We start from the raw sequence: 24670 nt of genomic DNA on the forward strand, positions 1-24670 counted from the left end.
GGAAAACTAAATACACTGGCAGATGAACTAAGCAGAAACCTCATTGACCCACACAAGTGGAAACTGGAACCAAGGATTTTCAACATGTTGACAAGCAAATGGGGGAGCCCAGATATAGACCTGTTTGCTTCCCCCAGAACTATCAGTTGGACACATTTTGCACAAGGACTCCCCACAAACAAGCTTGGAAAGTGGATGCTCTGTCCTTCAGCTGGAAAAACCTATCAGTTTATGCCTTTCCTCCTCTGCCTCTGCTCTCCAAAGTACTACTAAAGATCAAACAAGACAAACCAAGGACGATTTTGATTGCACCAGACTGGCCACGCCAACACTGGTACCCCCTCTTGTGCAGTGTGTCACTGTTGGCCCCATGGCACCTGCCTCAGACTCCTACCCTATTGTCTCAGCAGGAGAACCAGATTCTGCACCCTCAGCTTCAAACACTGAACCTAGCAGCCTGGCTAATTACCTAATCTCTCCTTTATCATCCTCAGTAAACCAGTGATGGGTATCATTTTAGAGGCAAAGAGGCCTAGTACCAGAAAATCTTATGCTGAAAAATGGAAAAGATTATGTGCCTGGAACCACTCTCAAGGGATGAGCACAGCAGTGCCCAATTTACCTCAGATTTTACAATACTTAACTGAGATGCTTCACAAGGGCCTGTCTTTCTCCTCCATCAAGATTCACACCTCAGCCATTTCAGCTCATTATAACACAGAACCTCCCCTCTTCTCTCATCCACTGCTCAAGCAGTTCCTCAGAGGGGCCAAATATTTACGACCACCCAGGAGACCTCCAACTCCAGCCTGGGACCTTAACTTTGTATTGGAGAAACTCACTCTTCCTCCTTTTGAGCCAGCTGCTACTGCAGACTTAAAATTCCTTTCTTGGAAAACAGCTTTCCTTTCAGCAATCACTTCAGCAAGAAGGGTATCTGAATTACAGGCCGTCATGGCAGTGGAGCCTTTCATCATCTTTCATGCAGACATGGTGTCCCTCATGACCAATCCCTCCTTCATGCCCAAGGTGGTATCCAGTGTGGCCCTTAATCAGTCCATTCATTTGCCAACCTTCTTTTCTAATCCACAGAACAAAGGGGGAACAGAACGGATACTGCACTTCTTAGATGTGCACAGACAACCTAGATTCTACTTGGACAGGTCTAAACCTCAAAGGAAGTCTGACCAACTGCTGGTGGCATTTGCTACAGGGGCAGAGGGGAAGGCTATTTCAAAGCAAACCATTTCTAAATGGATAGGCCATTGCATTCATTTCTGCTACAAGCACCATGGAAAACCTATCCCACAGGGGATCAAACCCCACTCAACCAGGGCTGCATCTACCTCTACAGCCTTTCTCAGAGGCGTCCCTACCAGGGACATCCTAGAAGCTGCTACCTGGAGTTCTGTACATACTTTCACCAAGCATTACCATCTGCCAATTTTCTCTAAATTCAGAGCCGGCTTTGCCACTGCAGTCTTGCAGGGCCTTATAGCTGGTCCTAATGCTATCTAAACTCCCCCTCCCATCCTTAGCTTTGAGAATCTACCCAAATGTGGTGACTGCAACAGTGAAATATGAAGAACCTAGTACATTTGTGTACACTTACCATAAATGTAGATGCTCGAGTGTATTCACTGTTGCTGTCCTGATTACCCTCCCTCCAGCCCCCTTACTTCTTTAGATTATAGCTCTACTCTCCTTTACTATGCTCAGTAGCTTTTTGGTGTATTTGCTTTTTGGTTGGAGGTATAACCTTGTATATTTATAGATTTAATTGCTTCCCATTAGGCGGGGCACCTGACATCTGGGGCAAGAAAAAACTGATGTAATGGCGTTGGCTGCATGTTTTATACCCCTGACGACCTGGCGTCATGAACAAGGGACAGCAACCGAAGCAGGACCCAAGTCTTTGTTAATCAGGCTGACTGAGGGCTACTGCAAGCAGATAACCCAAATGTGATGACTGCAACAGTGAATACACTCGAACATCTACATTTATGGTAAGTGTACACAACTGTACTTTCCTCACTGAACCGCAATGTCCACTCAAAATTCTGAACGCAGATACTGGAGCTACACTACCCATTCGATGTGGTATATTCAATGTATTTGGGTTCATAAAACTGCCTATTGGAAAACTGCATTTCGACAGTGTCACTTTCGATTGAATGAAGTTCACAATGGTGAATGTAATCCATCTGTTAAACTTATGTTTTACCTCATACTGACCTTGAAACATTGCTAATTTTTTTCTTTTTTAACCTTTCCAGTTGATTGCGTTGACCCGACCTGCTCAAACCATGGAGTGTGTATCCATGGGGAGTGTCATTGTAACCCTGGATGGGGAGGCACAAACTGCGAGCTTCCAAAGACGGTGTGTCCTGACCAGTGTTCGGGCCATGGGACTTACATTCAGGAGACTGGAACATGCACATGTAAATCAAACTGGACAGGCCCAAGTTGCTCTGTAGGTAAGTTATGACATCACACTGCAACAGTGTTAACTGTAAGATGGGAGAACTGGAGTAAATGTTTTCCTTTGAGAAGGCTGTTAACAAACTCTAAAACTCTAATGTGTTATTTTATTTAAAAGTTAAAAAGAGCCATTCAGATGAGGTGCTAGAAATGGGATATGTTCTCATTCTGACTACTTGTTTCTGCACTAGGTTTTCATTTTTTTTTAAATATCGTAACCAGTTTGACAAATTGAAAATGGGTGACAGCTCATATAACAATACTGTCCATCACTCCAGGGTTACAAACAGTGGTACATTTCCCAAAATGTCAGTCTATTAACTGTTCACAGTGAGAACAAACAGTAAAATAACTGAACTAAATTTTCGAAACTGGTAATTATGAATAGTTCCCAGAACTATAAAGCTTACTACACTGTGTATAATTATGTAGTTGATATCTCTTCATCTGTACACAGCACACTGTTTTTAAGGAATATATTGTCACTGTATTGTTTTCTTTTTTTTTTTTTTTTTTTTTTTTGTAAACAAGAAACATCTTTATTAAATTGTCACATATGACATAGGCAATCATACATATATTTAAATGAAAACAAACCACATTGACATAATTTTAGTTGCAGACATTGTACATCACAAACCATGTTGACATAATTGTAGTTACAAACATTATACATCACTAGTAATATATCCAGTCATTGTCAATCAAACATTACACAGCTCATTCAAATCCTGCCTTCTTTTAAACCTCGTTCCTCCTCTGCATGTAGTGTTCCCACAGTTCCCAATGTAATTTGCACCTACTCTTTTCTAAAGATCCCAGTTCCAGTTTTTTTTTATTTCTGTTACTATATTCACTTACTTCCAGCAAAGTTAGTTTAGACTTTGATTTCCATTTTCCAATAACTGCTTTTTTGGCAGCCACAATAATTAGACTCAGCAAGACCTTACTGTGTCTAGGCAATTCCGATTCTGTATCATAGCTCAAAAATCATTTCCTTAGTTATACTAGTTTGCTCACCCAGTATCTCTGGCAGAGATGTCTGCAGGGAATCTTTAAAGTCTGTCACCTCATTACACTCCCAGAAAATATGTTCCCAGTTACCTTTTTCTTTCCTGTCACACCTCCATCATTTGCTGGCTCTTCGAGGAAATATTTTTTAGAGTCTACTTGGGGTATAAGAAACTGTATTGTTTTCTTAATACTTGCAATGTGATTACAAAAATACTTTTTTTACCTATTTGACTTCTCGGTTTGCTGAAAAGGACATTGCAAAGGAATCATTTATACTCCACTTTTGATTTAAGTGACTGTGGTGACTTTTGTAGTTCTGGTAAATTTGTGCTTAATTTCATTGCTCCAGCCAGAGTGTTTATTATTTGATGATTATTAAGGCAGAAAAAGCATAAAGACTGTTATTGCCTTTTAATCTGCAAAGCATTATTTACTAGACATAGTAATGTCATTTTCTAACTTTATGGGTTTTGACAGTGTTGAATGTAATGGTATCACCTTTCTTGTATTCTAACAGCTGCCACTGATGTGCTTATAACTTTGCCATGAACAAGTGGCTAAACACACCAGCGGCCTTTATAGATTCAAAATCGTTATGACCTTCTATAGTCTTAAAAGAATATGGCTTAGGGTACTGGAGTTACATTTGTTTCATTTAGTCAAGTAAGAGAATTTTGGAGAACACTGTGTAGGAAGTAGCCAAAGCTGAGCTTAATATTGCATGGTACAGGACTGGGGTCTTGTTTATTAAAAGCCTGACTTCTTGTCTGCAGTACATGTAACAAAATGCCAATGTTAAGTTTACGATGTGCTTGGAAACATTATCTATCCATCCCAATCCATCCATCCATTCATCTGTCCGCCCATCCATCCGTCCATCCATCCATCCACAACCCCTTTTTCCCATTTTTGCACATGAGTTGGGTGCCATTTCAACAGTGACAGTCACCTAAAGCCATTGCTCATACTGCCAGGTGGCTACCTTGCAAACATTGGCTTAATATTCAGATCTGCATTACTGATAAAGCAGGTAAATGGTCACACCAGTTCCAAAGCATTTGTGTAGGCCTGACTGTTCCCTTACACATTATCCATGTCAGAAGACCAGTACGATCCTAGGATTGTGTACCTGGTAATGTGTGGTGTATCCTTGGTGATCAATACAAGTGTGTGCCACAGGCTGTAATACTACTGAGCACCTGAAACACCTCAGAGGCTTTTTATCATTGCACTACCGCTGTGCCCTCAGCTCTCCAGGTCTCCATTGCAGCATGTTCAATTTCTATGTATTAAGGTAACCCTTAGAGTGTTACATGCTTTTGTTGTCTGTCTTCCATCTACACATTTACTCTCTAGTGTTATTTCCTGGAGACAGCACCAGTAAGCAAATGTGTACATGAAGACAGACATCATTTCTCTCAAACCTGTCTTTCTGTCAGAGAAGTGCATTTGTCCTCCAGTCTTTCTCATGTCTTGCTGTACCATCCTTTGGTCCTGCTACCCCTTCTGCCCTTAAAAGTCCTGAGTCCTTCTTCACAAAATATGTCTGTGGGTCATTGTCTGTGTGACAGTGACTGTCAATGTGCTGTCTGCTTACAGAAGCAGAACAGACCCCATAATTGCATCATCTGTAGAAGTTTAAAAATAAAGAAGCACAATCTCTAGCAAGATAATATCTCTTCACACTTAAAAAAGTAATAGCAGCCTGTTCCAAGTCAGCAGACTCTAATCAGCCCAACATCAATGCAGGGTCCTGAAGACCATCCCATTAACCTAGGGCATGGTAGAAACTTCCTGCGCACCTCATTTAAAGGAAGTCTCAAAGTCAGAAACCACTTCTTTTCCTGGTCCCAAATAGGTCTGTACTACCTCAGCAGACCCATTTAACAGGAATGCTGCCTGTACTCTTTATTGTAAGCAAAATTAAAAGACACTCGACTGGTATAGTCCCAAGTATGTGGCATTTTTTCCCTGGAAAACAGACAGAGAAATTTGCCAGTTTTACATTGTAAACAATGGGAATGGATTTAATAAGATTGTTGAATTATGTGCTCTTCACAAAGAGTGCAGTTTGAAGCCTTGCTCTCCACATCAAATAACCTGTGACAGATATTGACAACTGGACACAATTCCTGACCCCCAGACTGGTTCTTGTGATAGTCACGACATGGGTATTTGAATGTCCTGACTTCTTAAGTTCTGTCACAGCAGAACCTCAAGCTTATCATATGAAGGAGTGGGTGGTTACTGCTTCCAGCCAGTACATCAGAAATCAATTATTTTTCCGGGAAAAATAACTGTTTACTGAAAGTCAGAAGTTCCTTATTACTGTCTTTCTTTGTTTCTTTTTTTCATGTAGTTATATTTGCTAAATGTCAGTAATTTTCATTTTCATCAGTGCCCTGCATTATTCATTTTTGTCATATTTTTGTTAATTATATTTATCTCCAATCATTCTGACATTATACTTGTCACTTCAATGTGACCGACATCCCCGAGTCATTGTTCTGTGATTAGCCTTCTTTTCTTTGCCTGTTAATTTTAAAATCAGTTCTGAATGACTTTGTCACATTGACATTTTCTTTTCAAATCAGAATTACGTGATGTGTTGTAAGCTGTAATGCTGTATTTTCCTTTTTATCATCTATTAGCCTGTTTTTGGTCTTGTTGATCTGTTTTCTCCAAGGGCACACAAAATATATTTTTATTGTTATTGCCCCTTCAGTACGGTTTCTCCAGGAACGTAGAATACAGTTTTCTGTATGCCGCCATCATTGCTTAAAGGAACAGCATTTCCTTGTATAATGCAAATGTGAATACGTTTCTTGTAATTAGACGTTCATTCGTGCCACTGCTGAACAAAGGTTAATCTACCCTGTTTGTGTCAGTCATTGTAACTGCCTGTAACTGATTAAATGTCATTGTGCCTGAGACATGCATTCGTTTATGAGAATGTGATGCGTCTACACCCTTTCTGAATTCCTTACTCTTCTCTTTTATCTGTTTTCTTTGCATTCTTTTGATTAATAGTTGCCCTTTTTCCTTCCTTATATATTCTTAGGTTCATAGGTTAGTACTAGGCTAACTGCCCTTGCGAGTCATTTTAAGCCTAGCCAATTATCCCTTGTGAGACTCAAACCCTGCACCTTGTGCTTGTAAGGCAAACACCTTAACCATTAGGCCACCCTCCCACTGAACCCCTCAGAAGAGGTACGGAGTTACCACCAGCCTTCAGACAGGCATCACAGTGGTAGTTGAACTAGCTAGTGGTCACCATGTAGGAAGATGCAGCAAAAGGATGAGGTATGTGCCCCACTGGGTCTGCATGGCTAAATTCCACAGTACATCTGGAGGTGAGGAATGAAATAATTCACATGCCCACCTGTTTCCATGTAGTATTTTTATTGCTAGCTGCCTTTCCTACCTGCAGCCTCTGTATTGATCACAGTCCCTAGTAAAGCAAAGTAATTGGCAGAAAAACAGAAATAATGCATTTCCCTTGCTTTTCACCTTAATAGTTGCCTTGCCTGATATACATTATAACTCTGAATGAATATATATTTTTTTCACTCAGAAGAATTTCTTAGTAGAACAGAAAATAACGTCACCATTAATTATGCTCCAAAAGAAAGTCACAAGACTTCCAGAAGTAAACATATTTTCAGATAATAGCTATTCTATACAATGTAAGAAAATGCACCAAAACTGACCTGATATATATTTTGCATTATTTCCAGTATAATATTTACTTCTATTAGTGTTAGTGTTTTTCTCTTGTTACTGATAAGACTGGAAAAGTCTGATGGGCATTCAGAAGTCCTGTAGCTGAAACAATGATATGTTCTTCTGTGTTCATTTGCAGACATCCTATGGGCATCCACTACAGTAGATTTAAGGTATTACATAGTGATGACACCAGCTTGGCTGGATCTTTCTGGCAGTTCTTGTGGTTTGTCATTCCTACTTTTTTACCCTTTGGTTTGTGTTTTATATAAATACATATGTAAATGTGTATATGACTCTGTGTTGAACTGTTATAGTAGCAATCATTGAGCGTAGATGATTAAATGTACTTACTGGAAAAAAAAACAAAATAGTAAGAGAACACAAAATGAAAACAATTTCCTTTTGTGATTTGTTAACCAAAATTCTACTTCTAACTTCAGATACACTTTGTATGAATAGTGGTAATGTTACCCAAGAGTTTTTGCTTCTGATACATGTTGTGTTGTGGTTAGGAGAAGGGTTAAGGTTAGCACACATTAGTAAGGATGGGCATGAAGAAAACGCCTTCACAAACACTGTCGTACCTGTAACCATGAAACTTTTGATACATAGCAACCTTTTAACATTAAAAGCCCAAATCCACATTTGTCTTATTACGCACACTCAAACTTCCTCCCTTCAACATCTTCAGTACTCAGCTGAATGCTTAAAGGAGCTTTCTCAAGCCCTTCATTCTGTTGACAAAGTTATGATTAGATGGAATGAAGTGCACTCATGCATATATGTCTACATATATATGTGTGTATATATATAGATATATATATATATATATATATATATATATATTTGTGTGTGTGTGTGTGTGTGTGTGTGTGTGTGCGCGTGTGTGTGCATGTGTGTTTGTACTGGAGAAACCTCTTTTTTTGGGAGTGAAACCTAGTTTGCCATTGTTTGTTTTGGAGGTGGTCTGTATATACATTTGGTTATATGCATGGTGCAGCGGTCCATGATTTATTGGAATATTTTTCATTTATGTGCAACTGTTTTTCAGTTTGATATGAGTGCGTGTGTTCATATATATAGATATATATAGATATGTATAAATATGTATATGTGTGCGTACGTTATATGTTGCATTGTATTGTATTTTAATTATTTATGTGTGTGTGTGTGTGTGTGTGTGTGTGTGTGTGTGTGTGTGTGTGTGTGTGTGTGTAGAAAATTAGGGAGATCGGTTGCATAGAATTCTTGTAGAGATGGGCTCATTGGGGGAGACAGAAAAGGTACAGCTAACAGAGAGGGGCAGTTGTACAATGTTTTGGTGAAAATTTAATGAGATCTTAGGGGAAGAAAAAATCCTGGAGTTAGAGTCCATGACATTTGAGGGACGAGGAGCATGTTGGATGGATGCAGGTAATGTTAATGAACATAATACAAAATAATGGCAGGACAACAGAACGGTGAAAAAAAGAGAGAGGTAGAAGTAGCATGGGGAAGTTATTAATGGGTCAGAGGTTAAGACCAAGGGAAGAATGAAGAAAGAAAGTGAGAAATGTCAGGTGAGAGATCTTCAGCAGAGGTGAGTGAACAGTAAAGAACTGGTTCATAGGTTCATTGGTTGGTACTAGGCTATCGGCCCTAGGGCCTATACAAGCCTAGCCATAACAATTCCCTGGCTATTTCTTCCCACACTATTTGCTTCCCTGGACCCCTGTCTAGCAGGGTGACTGACGTGATCCCCGGGGTGAATTTCCTTTCTCCCATCCATATGTCAAGGTTCCTTTTGAAGAGGGCCAAAGAGGCGCACTGCTTGACATGTATGGGCAGTCTATTCCAGAGTATGGGGAGTCTCTGGGTCAGGAACCTATCCCTCCAGCATGTTTTGTTCATTGTAATGACAAGGTTTAGATCCCTGGAGCGTGTGGCTCTGAGGGATTGGGATTTCTTTGTGTAGCATGTCCAACAGTTCTGGGTTTGACATGGCCTTGTATGTTAAGCAGAGATCACCTCTGAGTAGACGTTATGCGACAGAGTATAGCTGGAGTTTTTTAAGGAGGTCAGCGTAGGGCATCTGCTTTAGACCTGGGATTCTTTTAGTGAGGTATTGCTGCAGTAGGCGTAATGGGAAAACTTAGGTGCAGTTAAAGGAATTGAGGGAAACAAAGATAGAAATGGATATTTTTAATAACCTCTGCCAAATTACTGATGCGGAGAACATTTCATATTTACATACTGGATCGGTCGAGGCCCGGGTTAACAATGACCGCCACCAGTGCTGTTAGCCAACAGGGTGCTGGCGGAAATTGGGCTACTGTTGGCCAAAGAAGAAGAGGAGGGGGAAGGCATGCCTGAAGGCAGGAAGAGAGGAGGAAGGTTAGGAGTGTAGTACTGAGGGTAGGAACTTTGAATGTTGGCAGTATGACTGGTATAGGGAGAGAGCTAGCTGATATGATGGAGAGAAGGAAGGTTGGTATATTGTGCGTGCAAGAGACCAGATGGAAGGGAAGTAAGGCCAAGTGTATAGGAGGCGGGTTCAAATTGTTCTATCATGGTGTGGATGGGAGAAGAAATGGGGTAGGGGTTATCCTAATGGAACAGTATGCCAAGAATGTTTTGGAGGTGAAGAGAGTGTCTGATAGAGTGATGTTTATGAAGCTTGAAATTGATGGTGTAATGATGAATGTTGTTAGTGCATATGCTCCACAAGTTGGGTGTGCGATGGATGAGAAAGAAAAATTTTGGAGTGAATTGGATGAAGTGGTGGTGAGTGTACCCAAGGGTGAGAGACTAGTGATTGGAGCGGACTTCAATGGGCATGTTGGTGAAGTGAACAGAGGGGATGAGGAAGTGATGGGTAGGTATGGTGTTAAGGAGAGGAATGCAGAAGGTCAGATGATTGTGGATTTTGCGAAAAGGATGGACATGACTGTGGTGAATACGTATTTTAAGAAGAGGGAGGAGCATAGGGTGACATACAAGAGTGGAGGAAGATGCACACAGGTGGATTATATCCTATGTAGGAGGGCCAGTTTGAAGGAGATTGGAGACTGTAAAGTGGTGACAGGGGAAAGTGTAGTTAAGCAGCATAGAATGGAGGTCTGTAGGATGACGTTGGTGATCAAGAAGAGGAGGAGGAGTATGAAAGCAGTGCCATGGATTAAATGGTGGAAGTTAAAAAACGGTGATTGTGAGGTGGAGTTCAGGGAAGAGTTAAGACAGGCACTGGGAGGCAATGAAGAGTTACCGAATAGCTGGGTAACTACAGCAGAGCTAGTAAGGGAGACTGCTAGGAAGGTGCTTGGTGTGACATCTGGTCAGAGGAAGGAGGACAAGGAGACATGGTGGTGGAATGAGGAAGCACAGGAGAGTATACAGAGGAAGAGGCTGGCGAAGAAGAAGTGGGATTGTCAAAGAGATGAAGAAAGTAGCCATGAGTATAAGGAGATGAGGCGCATGGCAAAGAGAGAGAGATGGCGAAGGCTAAGAATAAGGCATATGGAGAGTTGTATGAGAGATTGGACACTAAAGAGGGAGAAAAGGACCTGTACCGATTGGCTAGACAGAGGGACAGAGCTGGGAAAGAGGTACAGCAGGTAAGGGTGATAAAGGACAGTGAGGGAAACGTATTCACAAGTGAGGAGAGTGTGTTGAGTAGATGGAAAGAGTAGTTTGAAGGGCTGATGAATGAAGAGAATGAGAGAGAGAGAAGGTTGGATGATGTGGGGATAGTGAATCAGGAAGTGAAGCAAATTAGCAAGGAGGAAGTAAGGACAGCTATGAAGAGGATGAAGACTGGAAAGGCTGTTGGCCCAGATGACATACCAGTGGAAGCATGGAGGTGCCTAGGAGAAATGGCAGTGGAATTTTTAACCAGATTGTTTAATGAAATTTTGGAAAGTCAGAGGATGCCTGAGGAGTGGAGAAAAAGTGTTTTGGTACCTATCTTTAAGAATAAGGATGATGTGCAGAGCTGCGGTAACTACAGAGGGATAAAATTGATCAGTCACAGCTTGAAGTTATGGGAAAGAGTAGTGGAAGCTAGGTTAAGAAGGGAGGTGATGATTAGTGATCAGCAGTATGGTTTCATGCCAGTAAAGAGCACTACAGATGCAATATTTGCTCTGAGAGTGTTGTTGGAGTAATACAGAGAAGGTCAGAAGGAGTTGCATTGTGTCTTTGTGGACTTAGAGAAAGCATATGACAGGGTGCCTAGAGAGGAGTTGTGGTATTGTATGAGCAAGTCGGGAGTGGCAGAGAATTATGTAAGAGTTGTACAGGATATGTACAAGGGTAGTGTGACATTGGTGAGGACTGCGGTGGGAGTGACAGATACATTTAAGGTGGAGGTGGGATTACATCAAGGATCAGCTCTGAGCCCTTTCTTATTTGCAGTGATGATGGACAGGTTGACAGATGAGATTAGACAGGAGGCCCTATGGACTATGATGTTTGCAGATGACATTGTGATATGTAGTGAGAGTAGGGACCAGGTTGAGGAGACCCTGGAGAGGTGGAGATATGCTTTAGAGAGGAGAGGAATGAAGGTCAGCAGGGCTAAAACAGAATATATGTGTGTAAATGAGAGGGAGGGTAGAGGAATGGTGATGATGCAGGGAGTAGAAGTGGTAAAGGTGAATGAGTTTATGTACTTGGGATCAACAGTTCAGAATAATGGTGAGTGTGGAAGAGAGGTGAAGAAGAGAGTACAGGCAGGGTGGAATGGGTGGAGAAGAGTGTCAGGAGTGATTTGTGACAGACAGATACCAGTAAGAGTGAAAGGGAAGGTCTACAAGAGGGTAGTGAGCCCAGCTATGTTATATGGGTTGGAGACGGTAGCATTGAAGAAAAGGCAGGAGTCAGAGCTGGATGTGGCAGAGTTAAAGATGTTAAGATTTGCACTGGGTGTGACTAGGATGGACAGGATTAGGAATCAGTATATTAGAGGGTCAGCTCAGGTTGGACAGTTTGGAGACAAAGTAAGAGAGGCGAGATTGCGTTGGTTTGGACATGTGCTGAGGAGGGATGCTGAGTATATTGGGAAAAGGATGCTAAGGATGGAGCTGCCAGGTAAGAGGAAAAGAGGAAGGCCTAAGATAAGGTTTATGGATGTGGTGAGAGAGGACATGAAGGCAGTTGGTGTGAAAGAGCATGATGCAGAGGACAGGAAGAAATGGAAACAGATGATCCGCTGTGGCGAACCCTAATGGGAACAGCCGAAAGAAGATGATGATGATGATGAGTGAGGTGATGGGTTAAGGAAGAAACTGGTGCATTGATGCACCACCACCAATGAGCATTGGTGGTTCAGTAATAGAATTCTCGCCTACCACGCAGGAGGCCAGGGATTGTTTCCCGGCCAATGCAGCAAGGCATTTTTGGGGGTGAGATGTTGGCAAACACAAGGTGCAGGATTTGATTCTCACATGGGGTAATTGGCTAGATTGAAAATGGCCCACAAGGGCAGTTAGCCTAGTACTAATCTATGAATCTATGAAATTATTCTTAAACTTTAACATTTGAAAATCAAGGACCAAAATTGTAAGGCGTGGGTAATGAGGTTAAAGGAAAGAGCTGAGACAGTATGTGTTAAGGTAGAGATAAGACAGACCTTCCAGAGAGCCTGTGGGGTGCTCTGTAAGAGTTTTGAACAGGGAGGGAAGGGATTCAGAGCATGGTAGGCGGTGTCTTTGAATGAGGGGCAAAAAAAAGGGATTCAGAGCATAGTAGGCAGTGTCTTTGAATGAGCGGCAAAAAAAGGGATTCAGAGAATAGTAGGCAGTGTCTTTGAATGAGGGGCAAAAAAAAAAGGAATTCAGAGCATGGTAGGAGGTGTCTTTGAATGAGGGGCAAAAAAAAGGGATTCAGAGCATGGTAGGCAGTGTCTTTGAATGAGGGGCAAAAAAAAAAATGGTGAATGAGACAATAGGTTAGGGGAGGTGCTATATGAAATTAGGAATTTGAAGGGGGCAGATAAATATCCAGTAGATTTTCATAAAGGGGTGGAGCTGTAAATTTAGGATAGTGTGGCTGAAGAGTTTAATCCGGTATCAAAGGAGGAAGAAGAGATGCCAGACTGTGTAAAGCATTGTTGGGGTTACTATGTAAAGAGAGGATGAATACGAGATACCCTGCAAATGCTAGTGTCACTGCATACTGCTGATATTAAAATGGATGCCAGGGTGCTAATAGTAAGGAAGGAAAACATTTGCAGATCATTGCAAGGTGTTATTTGGTTTCTTTAGGAGAGCTGAGTGATGAAGGGACAGGCAGAGCAGGCATAGTCTTAATGGATATACAAAGGGATTTGAATGTATCATATGTGTCATTTGGTTTTTATATGTGTATATTCATCCGTGGTGGTGCAGTGGTAGCGTTGTTGCCTCACAGCAAGAGGTTCTCCCATTCGAGTCTCGGCTGCAGTGTGGGGTGTGCCTTCTGTGTGGAGTCTGCATGTCCTCCCCGTGGTAGCGGACCGGAGTTCCACTGTGGCGACCCCTAACCAGGAAAAGCCAAAAGACAAACAACACATTTTATATATATATATATATATATATATATATATATATATATATATATATATATATCTAGAGAGAGAGAGTGTGTGTGTGTGTGTGTGTGTGTGTGTGTGTGTGTGTGTGTGTGTGTGTGTGTGTGTGAAAATTACAAAGACTGACTGGGAAACATAGAGAGTTGGAGAAGGGGGATAAAAGTGTCATGTATTTATTTGCTGGCAGTTTCATGATACTCTTACAAGATGTGAACAAACAGTTGCCTGGTATGTTAAAAGGTATTAAAGCTTTTGGAGATATGTCAGGGTTGAAGTTCCACCCAGGGAAGTCAATTAGGATTTAGATTGGGGGAATGAGGAGGAAAGGGTAGGGTTGATGAGGTTACAGGACAAATTATTTGGTATTATGGGTATGTCTGATAGGCTGGATAGGATTAAAGGTATTCATTGAGGATGATGGGTTGGAAACATTTTTACTCTGAAGGGAAAGGTCAAATTAATGAAAAATATGGTTTTACCTCCTGTAATATATCTGAGGAGGCAAATCAGCATCAGCTAGGAGAGTAGCGTAGTGTGGGACAGCAGATGGTCCGCAATCAGTGCGTGTGTGTGTGGGTGTGAGTGTGGATGTGGGTGTGTGTGGGGCTCAGAAGAAGGATGTTAACAATGAGAAATAAGTCTGAATAATGTAGGCATGGGAAGGTAACTTTTGATATTTGGAGATACCTGTCTACTGTTAACTTGAAACAGAGTCTGAGGGGATCTGAAAATAGTGAATACCGAAGGAAGGAAGGAGGGGATGTTTTCATAAAAATTGGACTCAGATAGTCGGGTACAGACAGGATGATGAAACATGTGTGTGTGTGTGTGGGGGGGGGGGGGTGGTAACGGATGGATACAGGCTGAGGGATAGGATGTTGTACAGTTTATGGAGAGGAAGAGCATTGAGAGAGATGGATCAAGTATTGTCCAAGTGGGAGGGGTTAGAACTGAAGGAGAAGACGTTCTGTGGAGAGACGGAATGGACAGAAAACATTTAGGATTTGCAGATGTGATGGATCATTTTGAGCTTGGTCAGGGAGAGTAGTTATTGCGTTTAAGAGTTGTAGCTCACATAGAAAATGTTTTCCGGGGAGAGGAGATAAGAAATATTGAAGGAAAGCCCTATCATGAGAAAAGAGTAGAGCAGAGTTGGATGGAGACCCAGTTACAAAGGGCAGGTCTGATGCATCATCAGTTGTGCAAAAGAAGCCATGTTGCAAATAAGGGAACAGTGGAAAAGAGAGGAAGAAGTGTGACGAAAGGAGAAAATATGGGCTGGAGCACAAGAGATGGTGAGAAGAGTGACGGACGTTGGGCCAATAGGCAAGGAGTGCAGAAGGTTGATTATCAGGCTTATAGAACACACGTATAATTGAAGGAGACCTTTAGCAAAAAGGTTAGCAGTGCACAGAGAAAGATGCAGACATCTGTATATGTGGTGAGAATATGAAGCAATTCAGGGGATTTGGAGGCAAGTGAGGGAAATTTAGAAAAACTGTATGTTAGAGGGTTCAATGAAAATGGGGAGCTCGATTTCCAAGATGTCGTCTGACTAAGTAGCACATTAATTAAAGCTCTTCCAGTATGAAAACCAAGAAATTGACAAAAAAACACCAGTAAAAGTTTTAAATTTGAAATTCAATTAATGGCTATTAGATGTGCTACCTGTATATCAGCAAAGAAAGAAAGACACTAGGAAACATAAGAAAAAGTCGAACTGAAAAGAAGACAAAGTTGTGGACGGGAAGACCCTCATGGCTGATCAAGAGTGTAGCCTTATTTTAGGAGCTAGCTTCCAGAAAGTAGAGGAAAGGATACACCAGATACACCCAGAAGTGTTTAAAATAAGTGGGACTTTGGAAGAATATAAAAGAACAAAATAATTGGAAAATATATTAGAGGCATTTAATACCCATTCTAATGAAATGATAATCTTGAGCAAGTCAGAAATAGATGTAGAAGTGAAGCAGAGAATGAGAAAGACTAAGGCAAATTACAAACAACAATTAGAAAGAAACCTGTAAGTACTCAGGTAGATGTCTAGAAGATGTAGGAATTTTTCCTGGAAATTTTTACATAGGTACTTTTATACTGTTGGCAAACTTCAGAGAATTTTTCTTGAAGTGGAGAGTAGATGATGGAGATGTGAATAGAATGAGAAAGAAATTGGTTGGAAACATATTTTTTGGGAATGCGTGGAGTTAAATGGATTTAAAGACTCCTTGCAGAATGTCCTGACACAATGGTTGGGGAACATATTATATTCACTAAGGAGATTGTGTAATTGAGTTGATGTCTGGGTTTAGACTTGCCGAGACATAGTAAGGCTTATTAAGTTTAGTGTTAATAGCAACCAAAAAAGCAATCACATGGAAGTGGAAGTCAGAGTCAGCCAGCTGTAAACAATGGCCTGAATACAGGAAATAAAAGCTTTAGAGATGGGATCATTAAACGAGGGAGGAAGTAAATTTCATGAAAGTAAGTGGTGCATTTTTAACAATATATATATATAGTGGATAGTGCTCGTGTAGAGGACAAAAATTTGTAGGTTGACAGGAATTAAAAAATACATGAGTGTGTTGTAATGCATAGGATTAAAAAACAAAGTTGTGGTGGAAATTTATCTATATAGCAATGGCAAACGTTACTGAGATTTTTCTTTCCTAATTGTTATTAGCATATGTGAACTCATTTTTCAAGTCAGTAATATGATGAATAGAATAAAGTTTCAGGTAGAGGGGAATAGTAGTGGGGAAAGGAAATTGGAGTCAGTGGGTAGAATTGCAGCAGTGTGGCAAAGTGAGGTGACAGAATAAATAAGCATTTTATTCCCCAATTCAAGTTGAATTCTAGTTCACTGACTACAGACTAGATAAAGTAAAAAGACACAGTGATGTTATTACCATCGTATTTTACTGTAATATAACTGATCATTTTATCTATTTCTGTACTAAAAGCGTTGTGAGTGCAAGAAGTATTAAGAAAGTATAAAAAAGTAGATTCAATTATGAGTAAAGGATCATAGATGATCGTGAAGGTTGTATAGTGACAGTGGAGAAAAGATAAAAGATGTAATTGAGAATTTTGACACTAAACTAAGCCAACAGCTGCCTGCAGCCTGTGGAGCAATGGACTGATAAAAAGAAGTAACCAAATGTGTGCAGAAATATTCGGGGTAAAACAGAACAACACGTTAACTGGGAAATTACTCTGACTAGAATCTTATGGAGAAGAAGCTTGTGCATGATGTACATTTGTAACGCTTATCTGCTGTTCTGTGGAAGAAATCTAAATCTTTCATTGGTGAAGAGCTCTGAGATGGGGAGTGTATGACAGTTTATCCTTGCAAAGAAATTAATGAAGTAGGATTTACAGACTCTTGTTTCAGCAGTTGTGACCTTCAGATGAAAGATGTGGGACTGGGGCAAAGTGTAGTATAAATAAGCAGACTGAATAGAATGGCAGGATCTTGGAATTGGCATTGCATGAGATGGCATGGCAACTTTTGTATATTGCTGAAGTTTATAGGTTTGTGTGTGTTTGCGCGCACACATGTGTGTGTACTAATAAAACTAAAAACAAAACTGACTGGACTCAGTGCGAATAAAACACAGTGGATTTAATGACATAAAACACTATAAATAAGAGCTTTCATCTCTCGTGGAGACTTCATCAGATAAAATGCACTCCCATTCACCTTCTTTTATATTACATTGGTAAAATTAATTAACCAATAGTAAAGTACTATTAATTAGATAATTAGATGTTTTTAAAGGTCCACAATAGACAAGTTGCAGTTCGTTCCATGCATTGTTATAAAAAACAGTTTTTCAAAAAGTAATTTGTGTACACATAATAGAGGCATTAAAAACATACAAAATAATTTTGAAAAAGTCATTTTAACAAGTCTACTTTTTCACACAGTATAGGTTTGAGAGATACCTGGTCATTTAACCCAGGGGGAAATGTTGCATTTAATTGCAACTGCCAAACTAGTTCTCTCTTTAATAGAGTCCCTTGGATGAACTTGAACCCTTTCCAGAATTCCAAAACTAAACTTACACATCACTGAGTGTCTGTACAATGCATTAACTTCTCTTTTATTCCTGATCTCATAGAGTTGCTCACAAATCCTTGATTTTAAAGCTCTCTCTCTGTCTTCCCAATGTAGTATCCTGAACAGCTTTCACATTTTGCTAGGTATACCAATTTATTGGTACTACAATTACCTTTCACAAAAGACACCTTGGTGTGCAAATCATTGTCCAGAATAATTTTTTCCTTAATAATATAACTACAATGTGCACAATTACCACAAGGTGTCATGCCATTACCAAGGATTTTGTCCATTTGGTTACTATTTTCTAGAATTTGTTTAAAATTCCTACTGGTTTTACTTACAAACAAGGGCTCAGGCCCTACCAACTGGGAAACTTCACTATCCGCCTTGAAAATACTCCCAATTCTTTTTTATAACCTTCCTAATCTCCTGGGATTAAATGTTGTGTTCCAATACCAGGGCTTTTTCAAATTTGTTATCACCCTCCTTACTGTTTTTGTTTGTAAACTCCATCATCAATAGTGGGGGATATTTAGTACCCCAACCTCTTCTAACTTCCTCAAATATTCTGTCCACCATTTTCAAGGGGTATTTTCTTTCTGTGAACATTTTTTTCCAAGATGTCAAACTCATGGTCCAATTCTGTCTCATCTGAGGTCATTCTTGCCACCCGTATAGCCCGCCCCTTCACTAAACCTTTCTTCTGGTGGTATGGGTGGTTACTACTGTAGTGCATGTAAGCATTACAGAAAGTTTCCTTTCTGTACAAATTTGATGTGAATTTGTTGTTACATTGGGAAATCCTGACATCCAAGTAGTTGGTACTAATAGGGTCCCAGGAATGTGTGAATTTAAAGAACCCACTACTCCTATTAAGATGCTCAGTGAACTCACTGATTTGGTCCACTGTGCCATCTCACAAAATAAAAGAACGTCAAGAAACCTGACGTGAAGGTGTAGGTGTTTGGCAAAGGATCTCTTCAGTATGAATTCATTCTCCCATGTCAACATCACTGTGTTGGCATAGGTGGGGGCACAGGCTGCCCTCATCGCAACTCTTATTTGCTGGTAGAATTCACCTTCAAAATGGACAAAATTATTGTCCAAAATTAATTCCATCAATTCAACCGGTAGTATAATTCTGTCCTCTGAAAGAGAAGAGAATTGTCGTATGGTGTTGTAAAAAAATTCCATCCCCTCTATTTTGGGAATACTAGTGAAGAGGTCCACTGCATCAGTAGTAAAGAAGGTGAGCCCTTCCTTCCATAAATCCTGTTGTAATTTACCTAAAGATTCCCAAGAGTCTTTCAAGAGATGAGGTGTCTTGTTCACTACTTCTTTGCACCATTTGTTTACAAGGATAGCCATGAGGTGGGTTTTACTCCCCATACTAGTCGCTATGGGTCTGAAAGGAGGCTTGTCAATATTTTTGTGGACCTTTGATATACCGAAAATATTCGGTATAAGTGGCTTTTTCTGGTGCAAAAATTTGAAGGTATCCACATCAGTTCTATTCTCTAATAGATGTTCTTCAAGATAAAAATCCAGTCTTTGGTAGGCAATAGTAATTTCATTTTTGGAAACAGGGGAGTAGGTATCAATATTTTAAAGGAGGGAGGTAATTTAATTCTTATAATCTTCTGTTTTGAAAGTAACTGTCCCCTTCTCGTATCAGGTTTCATCACCCTCAAATCCTTACTCTTTTTAATGTAAGTCAAAACCTCTTTCTCCTGCCTTGTTAAATTATACCACCCTTTTTTGCTCTCTGAAAATAACTTGTACATGTCATTGGTAACCATTTTCTCAAAAACGTGCACCAATGGGTGTAGGGGGGATTAAAAACAATGTTCCTCTTAAGGGTACATTGGTTATTAACTGTCTCACTGTTAACATTTTTCTCCTTAAAAAAATAAACTGAAGTTAATCTTCTTCAAAAATAGCTTTAATTCAATAAGTGAATCAGCTATATTCACTGGTCCTGTGGGCACAAATTTGTATCCCTTGAAAAACAACCCAAAGTGATCCTTTGTTAGCACCATACCAGCATAATTGCAAATTTTGAAATCTTGATAAATTCCAATAAGCCCATTATTTTTAAATCTAATTATTTCATCGTCATTGGCCCTCTGTTGTAATGGTCCCACCTTTGCTTGGTATATGGCTGTTGCCCTGAATCTGCCATCACCTGTGATTTTTTGGCTAATTGTTCTGACCTTCTCACCTCCTGAAAAACATGTGCTTCTTCTGAAAATGAATCAGGTTCCCCTGTTGTGTTCACCATTTCTTGCCTTTTTCTATTGGGTTCAGTTTCCAATAGTCGTTGACTGTTGTGTCAGGCCCATTGATCTTTAATATCCTTTTCTTTGTTGTTTATTTTGGTACCGGGGTCCTGTAGGCCATGCTATCTTTGTACTGCTTAGGATCCCTGTCTAGTTTCTTCAACTTTTTTAAAAATATGTTGTTACTTTTTTGTCCACCCTTACTAGGGCCTGATTGTATGCATACTCATACTCCCCAAACAGTAAATCATTCATAATAGCTTGATCCAAGGTGTCAACATCATTACCCAAAGTGCCCAATACAGATTTGTTGTATTTAATTATTTTTGACATTAATTCAAAACCACACATCAAAAAAGCCTCTAAAATCTACGACTCTTTCCAAGGTGTGTGTCAATCCAAAAGGAAATTTAAACATCCTCAGTCCCTGTGGAACAATTTTATGCTTAAAACATTCTCGCAAGTATTCATTCTCAATTTGTACACCTTTAAGTTTCAATAACTTTTTTTCAAAATTAAATATCATTTCTTTCAATGTAGGAAAGTGGTGTGGTGCAGAACAAACATTAATAGCATTCCCTTGCCCCCCTGACTTTGAAAAGTATACACTATGCCCATAATATCCTTTAAATTCAGTTTTATCCGAGCTGGTCCAGAAGTTACCCCTGAAGTCCCCTTCACAGCTCATTACATTCAGTTGTGTTGAAGCACTCTGGCTTCCGTTAAAACAGTTTTTATTGACAGTACCTGAGAGTTGGAGACTATCCCAGTATGTCATCTCCCTCGCCTTGTCGTTCTGTTCATTAATTCGCATAATGTTGCCTGGACTGAATTGTTGGCTTCTGGGTCCACTCTTGCTGTTAACCGCAACACTGCCAATGTCCGCACACCTCTCCTGTTCAACGGACATCACAGAGTCACTCACAGGAAGCTCAAACCCATTTCCTTTAGGGGAAGAGGCTCCACATTCACTCATATTGCTTACTGTTAAGTTGAAGGAACATATCCATCAACCTGGCAATGTCGTTCCTTAGTGCTGACACTTCTTTTCTCAGCTGACCCACCTCAGAAGTGAAGTCAAAAGGTGTAGAAGACACCTCCATTCCCTTTTCCACTTCTGAGGTGGGTCAGCTGTCACACTGTAAAAGTAGCTGACTCCAAATCCAACTCCAGACAAGTGACAAGTGGAATACCTCAGGGTTCAGTCCTGGGACCGCTCTTGTTTGACATCTACTTCTCTGAAGTACAGGCCAACACTAAGGGACTCTGGCTAACAAAGTTCGCAGATGACTGCAAACTGGGAGCCATTACTGAATCCCCAAATGATGTGGATATTCTACAAAAGGGCCTTACAGAAACAGATGCTTGGTGCCAGAGCCATGGGCTCAAGCTGAATGCCAAGAAGTGTATAGTTATCCCCTTTGGGAAAAAACATGTACCCCTGAATTACCACATAGGTGGCAGTACACTAAACACCAAAAGTGTGATAAGAGACTTAGGGACACAGGTGGACAGTGGTCTCACCTTCGATAACCACATTGCCACAACAGTCAGGAACTCCTTCTATGTGGCACACCTCATCACTAAGGGCTTTTCATCCAGAAAAAAGGAGGTCATTGTCCTACTGTACTCATCCCTCATTAGACCCATTATAGAATATAATGCCCCGTTTGGAATGTACCTCTCAAGACATCTACAACAACTGGAAAGGTCACAGAAATGCTTCACTAAAAGAATCACGGGCCTAAAGCAGATGCCCTATGCTAACCATCTAAAAAAACTCCAGCTGTACTCTGTCACGTATCGTCTACTCAGAGGTGATCTCTGCTTAACATACAAGGCCATGTCAAACCCAGAGCTGTTGGACATGCTGTACTTAAAGAAATCCCAATCCCTCAGAGCCACATGCTCTAAACCTTGTCATCACAATGAACAAAACATTCTGGAGGGATAGGTTCCTGACCCAGAGACTCCCCAGACTCTGGAATAGACTGCCCATACGTGTCAAGCAGAGTGCCTCTTTGGCCGTCTTCAAAAGGAATCTTGACGACTGGATGGGAGATAGGAAATTCACCTTGGGGATCATGTCAGTCGCCCTGCTAGATAGGGTTCCAGGGAAGTAAATATTGTGGGAAGAAATAGCCAGGGAATTGTTATGGCTAGGCTTGTATAGGCCCTAGGGCCGATAGCCTAGTACCAACCTATGAACCTATGACAGCCTACCTGGTGGGGCACAGGCAATGACCACCTGCATTGCTGGTGACCTTAGTTTAGAAGCAAGTGCAAGCAAACAGCAAGAAGGGGTAGCCAGGTGGCATTTTTCTAGCTGTCCTTCTGGGAGAAAATTTGGGAATATTTCCTGTCAGCCTGACCTATGCTGATCACTAGAGCCCTGCAGCCAGTCTCTGTCTGCTCTGATGTCACTCTGAACTCACTCCATGGTCCTATACTGAGTACCTGCTAGGCTCTGTTCAAGAACCAAGAGGCCTGCCACATAAAAGGGTATGTCTGGGATCATTAACAAGCACAGTTGGCATACTTCAGATAAATGGAAAGGGGCCGGACATTAAATTGAAGGATAATGGCAAGGGGAAGGGGAGAATATAACAAAGAGATGCACAGAGGAAAATGACAAAATTCAGTCTAAAATTACCATTTTGTTATTGTTAGTAACATAGCCCCGTACACCAGAGTCTACTTATAACTTTCTGTTCAGTCTCTTTTTTTATGTAAGATGCATTTTCCAGAATCATTTTACTTCCTGCTGTTATGTGTTATAGTCTATATTTTTTAAAAAAGATATATCAGAAGTGTCTAATGTCTTTCAGGACGTCAGCCTAAATTAATCATTTATCCATTTCACCTCAGAAGAACAGAGGGGTGGCTAAAGCAAAATGCTTAAGGCCACACAAAAGGACTTCTGCATTGCACATTAACTTTCCAGGTAGATCCCAGAATACTTACATTACAAATAAGAGAACTCACACAAACTTGAAGATGACTCTGTCACACCCAGATGGCATAAACTCTTTCCATTTATTCCAAATTTAGTTGATGGCAAATGATAAGACTGCTATGCTATTTGTCTGCTGCTTGATACTGTCATTGCATATACAAAATCGAAAACCATGAATTGGGACATACAAGATGGTGTCAAGGTCTGGGTGGTAAAACAGACAGTTAAGTCTGCTAAGCCTAAACCATTGCATTGTAGGATGCTAAAAGTGGCAGAAACTGATGTTTTCACTTCACAAAGGAATGATCACAAAATACTGGAAAGTAGTAGTTCTGTTTATAAATGTGAAGATAAGTAGTGATGTTTACAAACTGGTGGTTGTTATTAATGAAATAGTGAGGAGAGGTGTGTAAAGAAATTTAAAAGAATTCCTCTTGAAATACGTGACATTCTTAAACTGTTACCTGTAATTACAGAAACCCAAGACCAGTGAAATCTTTACTAAAGCAATATGTACCACAATGTTATTTTATTCAGATGGAGTACGTGATACCAGATTACAGAAACTGACAAACTAGGATGCTTAATCTATGCCGCTGATTGAAATGATGGGTTGTCAGAGTAGATGCAGTTAAGCAGGAATTCAGTAAGGCTTTTGGTACTGTTTCTCGGAGGAAAGCGATGGAATATGAGAGTAGAGAATTTTAAACTGAGATACAACTGGCTGTAAGACAACAGACAGGAAACAGTGAAGAAAAAATGGCATCCAAATACATATCATAGTTTAGTACTGGATATGCATGGGGAGAGAAATAGAAATGATTTCTCCACCATGAAACAAATACTAGTAGTCTACTATACAATGCTAACTGCAGTACAGTGTAGGAACCCCACTGTTTAGGACTACATTATTGCCAGTTCTATACCACTTGCATGCAGATGTGTAGGGGTGCAACATCTGCACTGGAGTGTACTGAAGAAATTGTCTCCACATACTATATGGTGAGTACTATAGATACACTAAACATAATGTGCAGGGCTGTGCCTCTTAGTCCATAATGCCAGAAGCCGTGTCTCTTTGCATTCTTCCATCTAAATATAACTCACTTTAGGTAAGGCAATACGTGAGGTAACAGGAACTTCAGCATAGGCTGTGCATATTTTCTTCCGGTCATTGGTCAGTCACTACTGTTTGGGCTGAGGACTGCATAGAACTGAAATGGTCATGGCTGTGGTGATTCAAAGATGGTGATAGTAGTCCTCATCAGGGTGTGTGCAAAAGTGCATGCACACACACACACACACACACACACACACACACACACACACACACACACACACACACACACACACACACACACATGGGGAAGATATAGGACACACTTCTGTGATATGGATGCTCACATCAGCTACTAGAGGTTGGGATAGGACATCTATAGGTATGCCTTCATTGCTGGTATGCTAGACACAAACCACTTCTATGAATGGCTGAATGATGGTCTCTCTGGTGGGCTGTCATTTTTGTGGTGAAGATACCCAGTATAAGAGAACTAATGTGCAGAAGATGAATGGTAGACATGGAGGTAAAAAGCAAATAGAGAAAA

General features: G+C 40.5%; 1 protein-coding gene across 11 annotated transcripts in view; it reads left to right on the top strand.

Annotated features, from left to right (window-relative positions):
- Positions 1-24670, top strand: part of TENM3 (teneurin transmembrane protein 3) — a 3803041-nt gene that overhangs the window by 3200947 nt on the left and 577424 nt on the right. For all 11 annotated transcript variants that reach the window (XM_044062527.1, XM_044062530.1, XM_044062531.1 and 8 more), the window contains one exon: positions 2277-2477. In XM_044062527.1, the coding sequence (XP_043918462.1) occupies positions 2277-2477 (201 nt within the window). The remainder of the gene's footprint in view (positions 1-2276; positions 2478-24670) is intronic.

Source organism: Protopterus annectens, chromosome 2.part1, assembly GCF_019279795.1.
Source record: "Protopterus annectens isolate FY-2018-M chromosome 2.part1, PAN1.0, whole genome shotgun sequence".
Lineage (NCBI taxonomy): Eukaryota > Metazoa > Chordata > Ceratodontiformes > Protopteridae > Protopterus > Protopterus annectens.